General features: G+C 44.9%; 1 protein-coding gene across 1 annotated transcript in view; it reads right to left on the bottom strand.

The window, feature by feature from the left end:
- LOC143299930 (copine-8-like) overlaps window positions 1-11,639 on the bottom strand; it is a 44,654-nt gene extending 33,015 nt beyond the window's left edge. Inside the window, exons 1-5 of the mRNA XM_076613472.1 lie at window positions 11,340-11,639; window positions 7,820-7,860; window positions 5,751-5,797; window positions 3,369-3,472; window positions 536-575 (exon numbers count right to left, since the gene is read on the bottom strand). Coding sequence (XP_076469587.1) covers window positions 536-575; window positions 3,369-3,472; window positions 5,751-5,797; window positions 7,820-7,860; window positions 11,340-11,416 — 309 coding nt within the window. The 5' untranslated portion in view covers window positions 11,417-11,639. The remainder of the gene's footprint in view (window positions 1-535; window positions 576-3,368; window positions 3,473-5,750; window positions 5,798-7,819; window positions 7,861-11,339) is intronic.
- Between the last annotated feature and the right edge of the window lie 3,455 nt (window positions 11,640-15,094).

Here is a 15,094-nt window from a genome sequence, read left to right as displayed (position 1 = left end):
TATCCTGACCATGACAACACACCAAGTCATGTCAGCTTTGTGTTATCCTGACCATGACAACACACCACGTCATGTCAGCTTTATGTTATCTTGACCACGACAACACACCACGTCATGTCAGCTTTATGTTATCCTGACCACGACAACACACCACGTCATGTCAGCTTTATGTTATCCTGACCACGACAACACACCACGTCATGTCAGCTTTATGTTATCCTGACCATGACAACACACCACGTCATGTCAGCTTTGTGTCATCCTGACCATGACAACACACCATGTCATGTCAGCTTTATGTCATCCTGACCATGACAACACACCACGTCATGTCAGCTTTATGTCATCCTGACCATGACAACACACCACGTCATGTCAGCTTTGTGTTATCTCCAGCCGAGGAAGGAAAAAAGGCAGAAACAAAGAGAAAAATAGAAAAGAGGAAATTTCTAGCACACAGCTTCCTCCAGGTGGCATTGGCATTAACAGTGAAAGACACTGGCAATCAACAGGGGAATACATTCTTCTTACTCACATGTTTGCTGAGGTCAGCACTTGCTGAATCCACATCATACCTGCAAACAATAAAAATGGGCTGTTTTCTATTTTTTGTTGAATTCATGACTTCAATTCATAAAGCTCATTAAAACAGTAATTCACTTTTATTGTACTTCCATCTTTTTCAAATATCCATAACAACAACTATTTGCAGCAATAAACATAAACATCTGATATATCTCTATAATTCCCCTCAAAGTTCTTTTCTTTCAAGCTAAAATACTATTAATCAATTTGTTTCTAACTGTGACACATAACAGCACCAAGACTGTCTGACAGTGCTGTAAACATCCAAAACCTTTGAGCAACACCCTCTCAAACTTAATTAAGCTACGAAAAGGTCTCTTCTTTTTTTCGTTCTCTTTTTAATAATCACCATTTTATTTTAACCCACTGAGTGCTGAACGTGGTGAAATGAGGTCCGTGTGGTATACATGTAAAGTACAATCAGTGTTTTCTGTGCATTCTTTAAATGGTGGATTTGATTTTGCTGAACAAAGTAATGCTGTCCCAAGAGGAAGAAATAGGAATCAAGAATGGTTACTGACATCCTGACCTGTAATCTGTTTTATCTCAGTGTGGTGACAGCCCTTCACTGATATCCTGACCTGTAAGCTCTGTCTTACCTCAGTGAGGTGACATCTAGACTTGTCGTTTCTCTCATTCTCTCTTGCCTTGACTACTGTAACTCTCTATTGTCTGGTTTGCCTGCTTCATCCATTCAGTCCATTCAGTCCCTTCAGCGCATACAAAACTCTGCTGCCTGTCTCGTCCTCAGAAAGAAAAGATCTGAGCACATCATTCCTCTTTTGCAACATCTCTACTGGCTCCCTGTCTCACACAGAATAATGTACAAGATCAGCACTCTATGTTATAAATATATTCACAAATCTGCCCCTTCCTATCTCTGCAGCTGCCTTCACCTCTATACTCCGTCTCACTCACTACGATCGGCTTCGGATCCACTCTGTTCACTGACATCCTGACCTGTAAACTCGGTCTTACCTCAGTGAGGTGACAGCCCTTCACTGACATCCTGACCTGTAAACTCGGTCTTACCTCAGTGAGGTGACAGTCCTTCACTGGCATCCTGACCTGTAAGCTCTGTCTTACCTTAATGAGGTGACAGCCCTTCACTGACATCCTGACCTGTAAGCTGTGTCTGTCACAGTGAGGTGACAGCCCTTCACTGACATCCTGCCCTGTAAGCTGTGTCTGTCACAGTGAGGTAACAGCCCTTCACTGACATCCTGACCTGTAAGCTGTGTCTGTCACAGTGAGGTGACAGCCCTTCACTGACATCCTGACCTGTAAGCTGTGTCTGTCACAGTGAGGTGACAGCCCTTCACTGACATCCTGACCTGTAAGCTGTGTATGTCACAGTGAGGTGACAGCCCTTCACTGACATCCTGACCTGTAAGCTCTGTCTTGTCACAGTGAGGTGACAGCCCTTCACTGACATTCTGATCTGTAAGCTCAGTCTTACCTTATTGAGGTGACAGCCCTTCACTGACATCCTGACCTGTAAGCTCAGTCTTACCTTATTGAGGTGACAGCCCTTCACTGACATCCTGACCTGTAAGCTCTGTCTTGTCACAGTGAGGTGACAGCCCTTCACTGACATTCTGATATGTAAGCTCAGTCTTACCTTGATGAGGTGACAGCCCTTCACTGACATCCTGACCTGTAAGCTCTGTCTTACCTCAGTGAGGTGACAGCCCTTCACTGGCATCCTGACCTGTAAGCTCTGTCTTACCTCAGTGAGGTGACAGCCCTTCACTGACATCCTGACCTGTAAGCTCTGTCTTACCTCAGTGAGGTGACAGCCCTTCACTGACATTCTGATCTGTAAGTTCTGTCTTACCTCAGTGAGGTGACAGCCCTTCACTGATATCCTGATCTGTAAGTTCTGTCTTACCTCAGTGAGGTGACAGTCCTTCACTGGCATCCTGACCTGTAAGCTCTGTCTTGTCACAGTGAGGTGACAGCCCTTCACTGCCATTGTGATCTGTAAGCTCAGTCTTACCTTATTGAGGTAACAGCCCTTTACTGATATCCTGACCTGTAAGCTCTGTCTTGTCACAGTGAGGTGACAGCCCTTCACTGACATTCTGACCTGTAAGCTCAGTCTTACCTTATTGAGGTGACAGCCCTTCACTGACATCCTGACCTGTAAGCTCTGTCTTGTCACAGTGAGGTGACAGCCCTTTACTGATATCCTGACCTGTAAGCTCTGTCTTGTCACAGTGAGGTGACAGCCCTTCACTGACATTGTGATCTGTAAGCTCTGTCTTACCTCAGTGAGGTGACAGCCCTTCACTGACATTGTGATCTGTAAGCTCTGTCTTACCTCAGTGAGGTGACAGCCCTTCACTGACATCCTGACCTGTAAGCTCTGTCTTACCTCAGTGAGGTGACAGCCCTTCACTGACATCCTGACCTGTAAGCTCTGTCTTACCTCAGTGAGGTGACAGCCCTTCACTGACATCCTGACCTGTAAGCTCTGTCTTACCTCAGTGAGGTGACAGCCCTTCACTGACTGCTGGGGGTGGGGGTGGGGTCTGGGTCTAAGGGTGCTATTAACTCTTTAAACAACCCCTAAACAATCTTTGCCATTTTTCATGGCAGAGGAAGCATTTTTTGTCTGCTCTTACATCCCTCCATCAAAATCATGTCAATAAATTCAACAAAGTACATTTTCACTGCCTCTTATTTCAGGCAAATGTTCTGTATCTCATATCAGAAAACAATCTGTTCTGAGTAACTGACGCATAATGTACATTATGTAATAAGAGCATTCATGGACTTACACTTCAACCTTCAGTTTCTGTGACTGCTCAAAGTAATACTGGAGCACAAATTTCTTGACAAAATCTGGATTTAAGTTGTTCCAAATTATTTCTGTTCGCCCAATCTGAAACACAAAGCACACTTTGTCAATATAAATGTCAAATGTACTGTTGTCAGTGTCACATAAAACTTTTTTTTTAAATCCAGTCAGACACATTTAATAAACTTTAATAAATATTTTGTCCATTGAATAAAGCAATAAAACATATATCTTAAGACCATTGTCTGTGTACACATGATATACACCTTCTATAAGACCATTGTCTGTGTACACATGATATACACCTTCTATAAGACCACTGTCTGTGTACACATGATATACACCTTCTATAAGACCATTGTCTGTGTACACATGGTATACACCTTCTATAAGACCATTGTCTGTGTACACATGATATACACCTTCTATAAGACCATTGTCTGTGTACACATGATATACACCTTCTATAAGACCACTGTCTGTGTACACATGATATACACCTTCTATAAGACCATTGTCTGTGTACACATGATATACACCTTCCATAAGACCACTGTCTGTGTACACATGATATACACCTTCTATAAGACCATTGTCTGTGTACACATGATATACACCTTCTATAAGACCACTGTCTGTGTACACATGATATACACCTTCTATAAGACCATTGTCTGTGTACACATGATATACACCTTCTATAAGACCATTGTCTGTGTACACATGATATACACCTTCTATAAGACCATTGTCTGTGTACACATGATATACACCTTCTATAAGACCACTGTCTGTGTACACATGATATACACCTTCTATAAGACCACTGTCTGTGTACACATGATATACACCTTCTATAAGACCATCGCCTGTACACATGATAGACCATCGCCTGTACATATGATATACACCTTCTATAAGACCATCGCCTGTACATATGATATACACCTTCTATAAGACCATTGTCTGTGTACACATGATATACACCTTCTATAAGACCATTGTCTGTACACATGATAGACCATCGCCTGTACATATGATATACACCTTCTATAAGACCATCGCCTGTACATATGATATACACCTTCTATAAGACCATCGCCTGTACATATGATATACACCTTCTATAAGACCATCGCCTGTACACATGATAGACCATCGTCTGTACACATGATAGACCATCGCCTGTACACATGATATACACCTTCTATAAGACCATCGCCTGTACACATGATAGACCATCGCCTGTACATATGATATACACCTTCTATAAGACCATCGCCTGTACATATGATATACACCTTCTATAAGACCATCGCCTGTACACATGATAGACCATCGCCTGTACATATGATATACACCTTCTATAAGACCATCGCCTGTACATATGATATACACCTTCTATAAGACCATCGCCTGTACACATGATAGACCATCGCCTGTACATATGATATACACCTTCTATAAGACCATCGCCTGTACACATGATAGACCATCGCCTGTACATATGATATACACCTTCTATAAGACCATCACCTGTACACATGATAGACCATCGCCTGTACATATGATATACACCTTCTATAAGACCATCGCCTGTACACATGATAGACCATCGCCTGTACACATGATAGACCATCGCCTGTACACATGATAGACCATCGCCTGTACACATGATAGACCATCGCCTGTACATATGATAGACCATCGCCTGTACATATGATATACACCTCCTCAACCCTGTGATTAACTCCTCTTGCCCCTCTCTGTCACACTTCCTAAAAAAAGAATTATAAACGTGAATCATGCATCTTACAAAAACATATCATATTTTCACCCCAGCTACCATGAAACCATTAATTTTGTGCAAATATACATATGTGAGTGCATATTTTCATGTGTGCATGTATGTGTTTCACTGTAAGTGAAAAACTTGGTATAAAATTAATGTCCTCCATTTACATAAACTGTCAGTAGCCAGGGTCACTTCACAATATATCTGAAACTGAAGATTTATCACGCACGTCTCATTAGTGCAAGCTTGTGTGTGTGTGTTTGTGTGTGTGTGTGCGTGTGTCTGTGTGTGTGTCTGTGTCATATGTGTGTGAGTGTGTGTCTGTGTGTGTGTCTGTGTCATATGTGTGTGAGTGTGTGTGTGTGTGCTGTGTGTGTGTGTGAGTGTGTGTGTATGAGTGTGAGTGTGTGTGTGTGTGTGTGTGTGTGTGTGTGTGTGTGTGTGTGTGTGTGTGTGTGTGTGTGTGTGAGGAGATACACGTTGTGCCAGCAGTCCCTTCACACACAACGTGTTCCAGTGAGGGTGACTGACAAAGTCAACAGTCAGCGTCAGACAATGACCACTCACCTCCTTCCATCCTCGCACTGTGGAGTCCTGCATGAACAGCACCACCACTTCAAACACAAAACACAAGACATTATTGCACAAATCATATTGTAGTAGTGTGGAGTCCTGCATGAACAGCACCACCACTTCAAACACAAAACACAAGACATTACTGCACAAATCATATTGTAGTAGCGTGGAGTCCTGCATGAACAGCACCACCACTTCAAACACAAAACACAAGACATTACTGCACAAATCATATTGTAGTAGTGTGGAGTCCTGCATGAACAGCACCACCACTTCAAACACAAAACACAAGACATTATTGCACAAATCATATTGTAGTAGTGTGGAGTCCTGCATGAACAGCACCACCACTTCAAACACAAAACACAAGACATTACTGCACAAATCATATTGTAATAGTAGCAGCAGCAGTAACAAACACAGCAGCAGCAGAAGCAGTAGTAGTTGATAGCAGCAACAACAGTAGTAGTACAAATACTAGTAGAGACAGCAGCAGTAGCAGTTCAAAGAACAGTAGCAGCAGCAGCAGTGCAGCAAAAGCAGCAGTAGAAGTAGCAGTAGAAGTAGCAGCAGTAGAAGTAGCAGTAGAAGTAGCAGCAGCAGTTGTTAAGTAGCAGCAGTAGAGGTGGCACAGTAGTAACACATCCACCAGGGAAGGGAGTGAATCTGAGGGCAGGGGATTTAATCCCACACTTTCCAGAATAACCTTCCCCTCCACTAGACCTTGGGTGATGGTCTGGTAGTTAGTCTTTCAAATGAGATGATAAAGCAAGGTCCTATGTCTGGTAGTTAGTCTTTCAAATGAGTCAATAAAGTAAGGTCCCATGTGCAGCATGCACTTTGCACACATAAAAGAACCTTCGGCAACATAAAGGTTGTCCCTTGCAAAACTCTGTAGAAACCCCACTTGACAGGCAAACAAACGTACTTGCAGACAGATAAAAAGAAAAAAGAAAAAAAGACGGCACTGCACTACGGCAATGTTCCCAAATTTCACAGAAAGAAATATGTTGTGACAATACAATAATACAATACATCACAACACAATACAATGATAGTAGAAAGGTTAGAACAGCAACAGTATCAGAGATAGTACTATCACTAGTTATCATTAGCAGCAGTTGTATAGGAGGAGGAGGAAGAGGAGGGGGGGGGGTAACAGCAGCAACAGTATCAGAGATAGTACTATCACTAGTTATCATTAGCAGCAGTTGTATAGGAGGAGGAGGAAGAGGAGGGGGGGGGGGTAACAGCAGCAACATTATCAGAGATAGTACTATCACTAGTTATCATTAGCAGCAGTTGTATAGGAGGAGGAGGAAGAGGGGGGGGGGGGGGTAACAGCAGCAACATTATCAGAGATAGTACTATCACTAGTTATCATTAGCAGCAGTTGTATAGGAGGAGGAGGAAGAGGAGGGGGGGGGGGTAACAGCAGCAACAGTATCAGAGATAGTACTATCACTAGTTATCATTAGCAGCAGTTGTATAGGAGGAGGAGGAAGAGGAGGGGGGGGGGGGGTAACAGCAGCAACAGTATCAGAGATAGTACTATCACTAGTTATCATTAGCAGCAGTTGTATAGGAGGAGGAGGAAGAGGAGGGGGGGGGGGGGGGTAACAGCAGCAACAGTATCAGAGATAGTACTATCACTAGTTATCATTAGCAGCAGTTGTATAGGAGGAGGAGGAAGAGGAGGGGGGGGGGGGGGTAACAGCAGCAACAGTATCAACAGCAGCAGTAATAAAAGCAATGATAGCTGCAGCAGCATTACAATAAGGAACTCAAAATTCACACCAACTTTTCCAATTGCTTTACCCCTCAAAATTTGGTTTGTTATTTCAATCCTGTTGGACACACTCATGTATGTATACGACATAACATGACTCTCTCTCACTGATACAATCAGGTGATTCTTACACACACACACACACACACACACACACACACACTAACACACACTAACACACACACACTAACACACACACTAACACACACATTGTTTGACAGCTAGAAACAGTCCAATATCAACTGTGTATACATTTTGTGTTCATACTTACTGGGATCTGATTTAGAGAAGACATCAGCATCCACCAGATTCCTGGACAAGTCAAAAGACAGGAAGCATGAACTGACAATAATCAGATTAATTCATCGTCATCGCTGATACTGAGTTATATAGAGTACAATCCATCAGATTAATTCATTATCATCGCTGATACTGAGTTATATAGAGTACAATCCATCAGATTAATTCATCGTCATCGCTGATACTGAGTTATATAGAGTACAATCCATCAGATTAATTCATCGTCATCGCTGATACTGAGTTATATAGAGTACAATCCATCAGATTAATTCATCGTCATCACTGATACTTAGAGTTATATAGAGTACAATCCATCAGATTAATTCATTATCATCACTGATACTTAGAGTTATACAGAGTACAGTCCATCAGATTAATTCATTATCATCACTGATACTTAAAGTTATACAGAGTACAGTCCATCAGATTAATTCATTATCATCACTGATACTTAAAGTTATACAGAGTACAGTCCATCAGATTAATTCATTATCATCGCTGATACTGAGTTATATAGAGTACAATCCATCAGATTAATTCATCGTCATCGCTGATACTGAGTTATATAGAGTACAATCCATCAGATTAATTCATTATCATCACTGATACTTAGAGTTATATAGAGTACAATCCATCAGATTAATTCATTATCATCGCTGATACTGAGTTATATAGAGTACAATCCATCAGATTAATTCATCGTCATCGCTGATACTGAGTTATATAGAGTACAATCCATCAGATTAATTCATTATCATCACTGATAATTAGAGTTATATAGAGTACAATCCATCAGATTAATTCATTATCATCACTGATACTTAGAGTTATATAGAGTACAATCCATCTGATCAGAATACTGTTTGTTAAAACAACAGCCAACTGACTAAGAGACAAGTAATTTTCAAAATACATGTATCAAAATATAATAAGTTAAAAAGTTGGGGTGTGTTTGTTGTTGGTGGTTTTTTATTAATTCTTTTTTATTTTAATACACTTCACAAAATATTAAAATTCACTGATTCAGGTAAAAATTGCTAAGTTATCAATCAAAGTGTACACTTGTTAGACTTTAAAGAGACCACCTACTCAAACCAACAAACACATACACATAATTATAACACACACACACACACACACACACACACACACACACACACACACACACAATTTTCAATTGTTATATCAAACTACAGAGAACTAGTATTAAACAAAGTGCTCCTTTTCCTGTGGAGGGAGCAAAGCATGTGAGAACAGATCAGTATATTTGTAGGACTGCATGTGCTGCACTACAGTCAGTATTGATCATAGCATTACTTCTCTAACAAAATCTTGGTCTTTTTCTCACTTTTTGAAAGTGACCAGATAGAGAAAAAGAAAGGGGAAGAAAGAAAGTATAACTTCTCTGATGTCTGTGTGTGAGAGAGAGAAAGAGAGAGACACACACACACACACACACATGCACGCACATACACACACACAGTGCACACACACACATGTACATCCAAATACATGTGCACACATCACTCACACACATACAATGCACATATATGCAAACTTGCACACACACACTAAACACAATGCAGACAACCAAACACATGTGCCTTTAACACACATAATTATATACAACACACACAATGCTGTTTACAAACATGCACACACACATTCGTGCTTAGGCTTATATTTACTCTCTCTCTCTCTCTCTCTCTCTCTCTCTCTCTCTCTCTTCTATGTATCTGTGCCTATGGCCAAAGCACATTAAACCATTCAGAATTCAGAATTCTTTCTCTTCTTCCAAGCTACTGAGGAACCTGAAGACCACGAAGGCCCCCAGCCCTGACAGCATCAGCCCCAAAATCCTCAAAGAGATGCCCGACGACATCACGCCTGCCCTCACGCTACTGTTCCAGTCTTCGATCAACTCGGGGGTTGTTCCACAAGACTGGAGGACAGCTACATGTCACCTATCTTTAAGGTTGAACGCTGCTGTCCAGAAAACTACCACCCTATCTCGCTGACAAGTGTACCTGGCAAGCTGCTGGAGCACATCATCGTCCACACCATCATGGACTGTGCAGAGAAAAACAACAGTACCTGCAGAGTGCAGCATGGATTCAGGAAGAAGCAATCCTGTGTCAGCCAGCTGTTGGGCCTTGTGGATGAGATCACAAACAGCAGGGAAAACGCAAGCAGACAGACATGCTAATCATGGACTTACTCCTGACCCACAAATCACAATCCTGTGGAATCACTGGCAACATCAACAACTGGATCCAGAGCTTCCTAAGTGACAGAAAGCAAGCAGTTGTTGTGGATGGTGCCACTTTGGATTTCGTGCCTGTGGAGTCAGGAGTCCCTCAAGGCTCTGTCTTCAGCCCCTGCCTCTTCCTGCTGTACATCAACGACCTCCCCAAGAGCCTGACCTCCACCATACGACTCTTTGCTGATGACACGGCATGTCACAAGACAATTAACAAAGCCGCCGACCAACACTATCTGCAAAGTGACCTGGACAAGCTTGCTGACTGGGAGGAAACATGGATGATGTCCCCCCACCCCCCATCTCCAGTTCCCTGCCACCACCCCCCTCCCCCCCCACCCATCCAATCCCCATCCCTACATTTTCCCTGCCCTTCCCACCCACTACAAACTAGGGCCTACCTCTGCCTGCCTAGAGGCCTGAAATAGTGAGTGTGGTGGCCCCTACTCCCTCCCCCCCCCCCCCCCCTCCTCCACCCTGATAGGCTAGCACGGACTACATTCCCTACAGACCAGCAAACCAGACCCCCACCCCTGATAGGCTAGCACGGACTACATTCCCTACAGGGCAGCAAACCGGACCCCCCCCCCCCCCATCCCCCCCCCCTCTCCCCCAAATTATTATGCCAGAATCTTCAGCTAGTTGAAGGCGGGCAGTTATTCAAGAAGTCACGAATGGCAAAGGTAAACTTAATGCTGGGGACATTTTGATCAATCAAAAGATCACATTCAAAACAATATATGTGCTACAAAGAAAAGAATGTGCTTGTGAAGAGTTGTAGGAGAGTAGGTTACAAGGAGACTGACAGCTACAGACAGATTGGAACAGAACGGAGAGGGGAATGGAAAAACAGAAAGTAGCAACATCACGACAAGCCAACCCAGCCACAACCGGAAGTTGGTCAACAGAAGCACAGCATAGGGCCAGGAAAACAAGTCCCTAACTCATCAGTAAGCTTACACGTTAACATTGTCCACATTGATCTGAATTTCACTGTTGTTCACTCTGCCATTTTACTAATAAATGTCAAATATCACAACACAACAAGATAAAAATGGGACCAGGGAACTACAAGCCTGCATCCGTAGCAGCCAGCGTGGATTTGACAAACAACCTCTCGCATAATGTGAATGGTCAAACCAAACCCACCCTCGGTCACCCACATCCCAATTCCCAAATGTGTAGCACAGCAACAGAAGGTTTGAAGCAGATTGAACAAATACCAACGTACCGACATGATACTGACAGTTCCACCAGAGTGGCAGGGGCAACACCAGTGCCTGGTTGAAACACAGCTCCGTCTGCCATGATACTGAAGCAACACAAACCGCTCAACACGAAGTAGCCGACTAGTGAGCCAGCCTGCAGCCAGCGCCTTGCAATGTATTTCCCGTGGTTGACCGAGTATTTTCGCTACTGTTGACCGACGAACGTCAGTGAAGGGTGGGTTGTTGTATTTCAACGCAGCGAAGACTGAGCGGAGGGAGTGTGTTGCCGCCCACTGATCTAAAAATAGAAAATATATACATATGTATAAATATTATACATATCAGTGGTAGCCGCCACAAGCGGTGAAATGCGGGCCGCGATGTAGCACTAATTTCATGCCCGGAAGCAAAGTTAAACTGAGCTGTAAACTGTATATTTATTTCGGTTTCATTGGGTACGTGTCATTGTGCTTCACCGTCCGACACTCGTCTGCAATTTTTATATATCCTGGGCCGTACTCACATACTGGAGGGTGAATGTGGGTGTGTGCAGGTCTGTGTATGTGTGTGTGTGACCAGTGTCTGTGTATCTGTGTGCGTGTGTGTGTGTGTGTGACTGTGTGCCGTGTGTCTGGACGCCGTTTTGACTCAGTGAAAAGCATCAGTTACCCCTCTCACCCTGAGTCACCCCCACCCCCTCCCCCAAAATACAGCCACACCAAGGCACAGTGCCCTAGTGTCAGCAATCCGCAGGGAATCATCAGTGCCGGTTCAATGATCCATAACCACTCCCCTCCCGCAATCACTCTCCGGCGGGTCATCGTTATGGGCACGTTCCAAAACGCAGCCACCAGCGAGTGAATCCAGACCAACTCCCCCTATAGCCCCAAATCCCCCCACCCCCCAAATCCCCCTCTCAAAGTTCTGAAATTGTCCCAAACAACAATACACACCAGTTTCAAATGCATCAGTTGCAACCTAACTGATTTGGGGGGGTGGGGGTGGGGGGGGGGAGAGATCCTGGACCATGTAGGTACAAGGCTAGAATTTCTTCACTTCTTTTCTCTGACCTTAAAAGAAGAATGGGGGTGGGGTGGGGTCAAAGCGGGCATAAGGCCAGAATCACTCCCTCCCCCCAGCCCCCATCATTTAAACTTAACATTGGGGGGGAGACTATATGGGTATAAGGTCATGGATTATTCCCCTCGCTTTTCGGCATTGTCTGAGAAGATTGGATGGGGGTGGGGTGGGGTGGGGGTTTTTAAACAGGCATAGGGCCAGAATCACATCCCCCTCCCCCCAGCCCACCCCCCTCCCCGCCCGGGTGTCTAATGAGAACTGAACATTCGGTTCCTCCTCAGTCTCTGATTTTGGCAACAGAAGAATTGGAGGCGTGGAGGGGGAGGGGGGTTAAGATGGACGTAAGGCCAGTATAACTCAGTCTCCCTCCCCCACCCCACCCCCATCTATGAGAACTGAACATTGGGTGGAGATTGTATATGGGTACAAGGCCAGAATTATTGCACTTCTCTTCTCTGACCTTGAAAGAAGAAGTGGGGGTGGGGGGCTGGGGTGGGGGTCAAAATGGGCGTAAGGCCAGAACTGATTCCCCCCCTCCCCCTCCACCGCTCTTTATGAGAAATGAACATTGGGTTGAGATTGTATATGGGTTTTAGAACAATTTCTTCACTTCTCGTCTCTGAATCTGGAAACAGATGAATTGGAGGCATGGGGGAGGGGTTGGGGAGGGGGTGTGTGTGTAAAAAGGCCGAGTTTGTCAGAATCACTCTCCCCGCCTCTGTTATGACTGTATTCACGGGCCAGTTTCATTCAATGTCTGCTATTAGCTTAAGTAATTGGCGGACAGTTGGGTGTGTGTATGGGCACCAAACTGGTCCAGAATAACTCCCCTCCTCTTCTGTAGAATTAGTCATTGAGGGGGTGGGGGTTCAACTTGATGTGGACATAAGATCAGATTCATTCCCATCCGATGGGGATTCAAGATTAATCAAGGGAGTCCACACGTAATCGGGCGGGGGGTGGGGTGGGGTGGGGTGATTCTCAGTTGAACAGGGGTGGTCGGAATGGTTCTAGACCGTTCTGACCACCTTGAATTCCCTGGGGGTGCGTTTATGCATGAGCCCATAATCACCTCCCCGGGGAGTGGTTTTGGAAGAGGGAGTTATTTCGGCACATTACACCGGGAATATACAAAACTCACCGCTGGATGCCGGACTGAAATAGGAATGAGAGCACGCTGAGTCTTTGTTATATAATACCAAACCATACATAGACCTCGAGTTCACAGGTGCGCCGTGATCCCAAATTCCTCACCTACTATTCAGTTGTCGTGAAAGCGCTTCACGCACTGCCGGGATCTTATGTGGCTTCAGTGTTTATATCTCTAGTACAAGATCTTCGCCCACATCATACGGCTGAACAGACTGGTTGGCCATGTCTCCAACACAGTCATCCGTGAAGCACAGTGCGGCTTCCACTCAGGCAGGGGAACATGTGACATGGTGTTTGCCGTACGCCAGATGCAAGACTGAGAAGTGCCGTGAGCAGAACAAGGAGCTCCACGTGGTCTTTGTAGACCTGACTAAGGCCTTCGACACGGTGAACCGCCGTGGTCTGTGGAAGATCCTCCTAAAGTTCGGCTGCCCAGAGAGCCTAACCCAGCTGACTGCGTCATTCCACGATGGCATGCAGGCGAGAGCACAGGAAAATAATGACATGTCAGATCCGTTCCCTGTGGTAAATGGAGTGAAGCAGGGCTGCGTCCTGGCACCCACACTGTTCTCCATTCTCTTCTCTACCATGCTGATTGACGCCTTCCAAGACTGTGACCGGGGCATCTACATTCAGTTTCGCACAGATGGTAAACTTTTCGGCAACTTGCGGCGACTCCACGCTAGGTCCAGGGTGTTTGAGACACTGTTGAGAGGGTTCCTCTTCGCTGACTGATGACTGTGCGCTTGGTGCACACACCCATGAGGACATACAGTTAATTATGGACAGGTTCTCAACCTCCTGCAGGCGCTTTGGACTCACCATCAGTCTCAGCAAGACCGAGTCCATGTACCAACCAGCTAGCTCACAGAACGCCAGTGCCTCCCCCCACCTGCAATCAAGATCGATGACACAGAGATCAAGTTAGTGGACATGTTTTGCTATCTGGGCAGCACCCTATGCAGCAACGGAGCCCTTGATGCAGAAGTGACGCTGCGCATAAGGCCAGCTCTGCCTTTGGCAGATTCAACCGAACAGGCTGTTGAGCAACAAAGGCATCAGGCTCAGCACGAAAATCAAAACCTACAGAGCTGTTGTGCTGACCACCTTGTTGTACTGCTGTCGGAAACATGGACGACGTATCGCCGTCACATTCAACAACTTGAGCAGTTTCACCAGAAATGCCTACGAAAGATCCTCGGCCGAAAGTGGTAAGACAGGGTCTCCAACCTCTACTGAGGTCCTACTGTACTAGAGGAGCGGCCTGCCCCGGCAGCATCGAAAGCCTGCTGGTCCAGTGCCAGCTACGCTGGACAGGACACGTTGTCCGCATGACAGACAGCAGGATCGCGGCGAAGATGCTACTGTATGGCCAGCTGAGGGAAGACCACCGCGAACTTGACTTGGAAGACCCTTCAAGCGCTCCAAGGACACCTTGAAGACAAACCTCAAAGCCTGTGACATACTGACATCGCTTCCTGGGAAACTGATGCCCTTGACCACTCTCGCTGAAGGACGCTGTGCTCTAGTGGCATAAAGACGTTTG

Source organism: Babylonia areolata, chromosome 25 (assembly GCF_041734735.1).
Source record: "Babylonia areolata isolate BAREFJ2019XMU chromosome 25, ASM4173473v1, whole genome shotgun sequence".
NCBI classification, from domain to species: Eukaryota; Metazoa; Mollusca; class Gastropoda; order Neogastropoda; family Buccinidae; genus Babylonia; species Babylonia areolata.
This window is presented reverse-complemented; position numbering and strand designations above follow the sequence as displayed.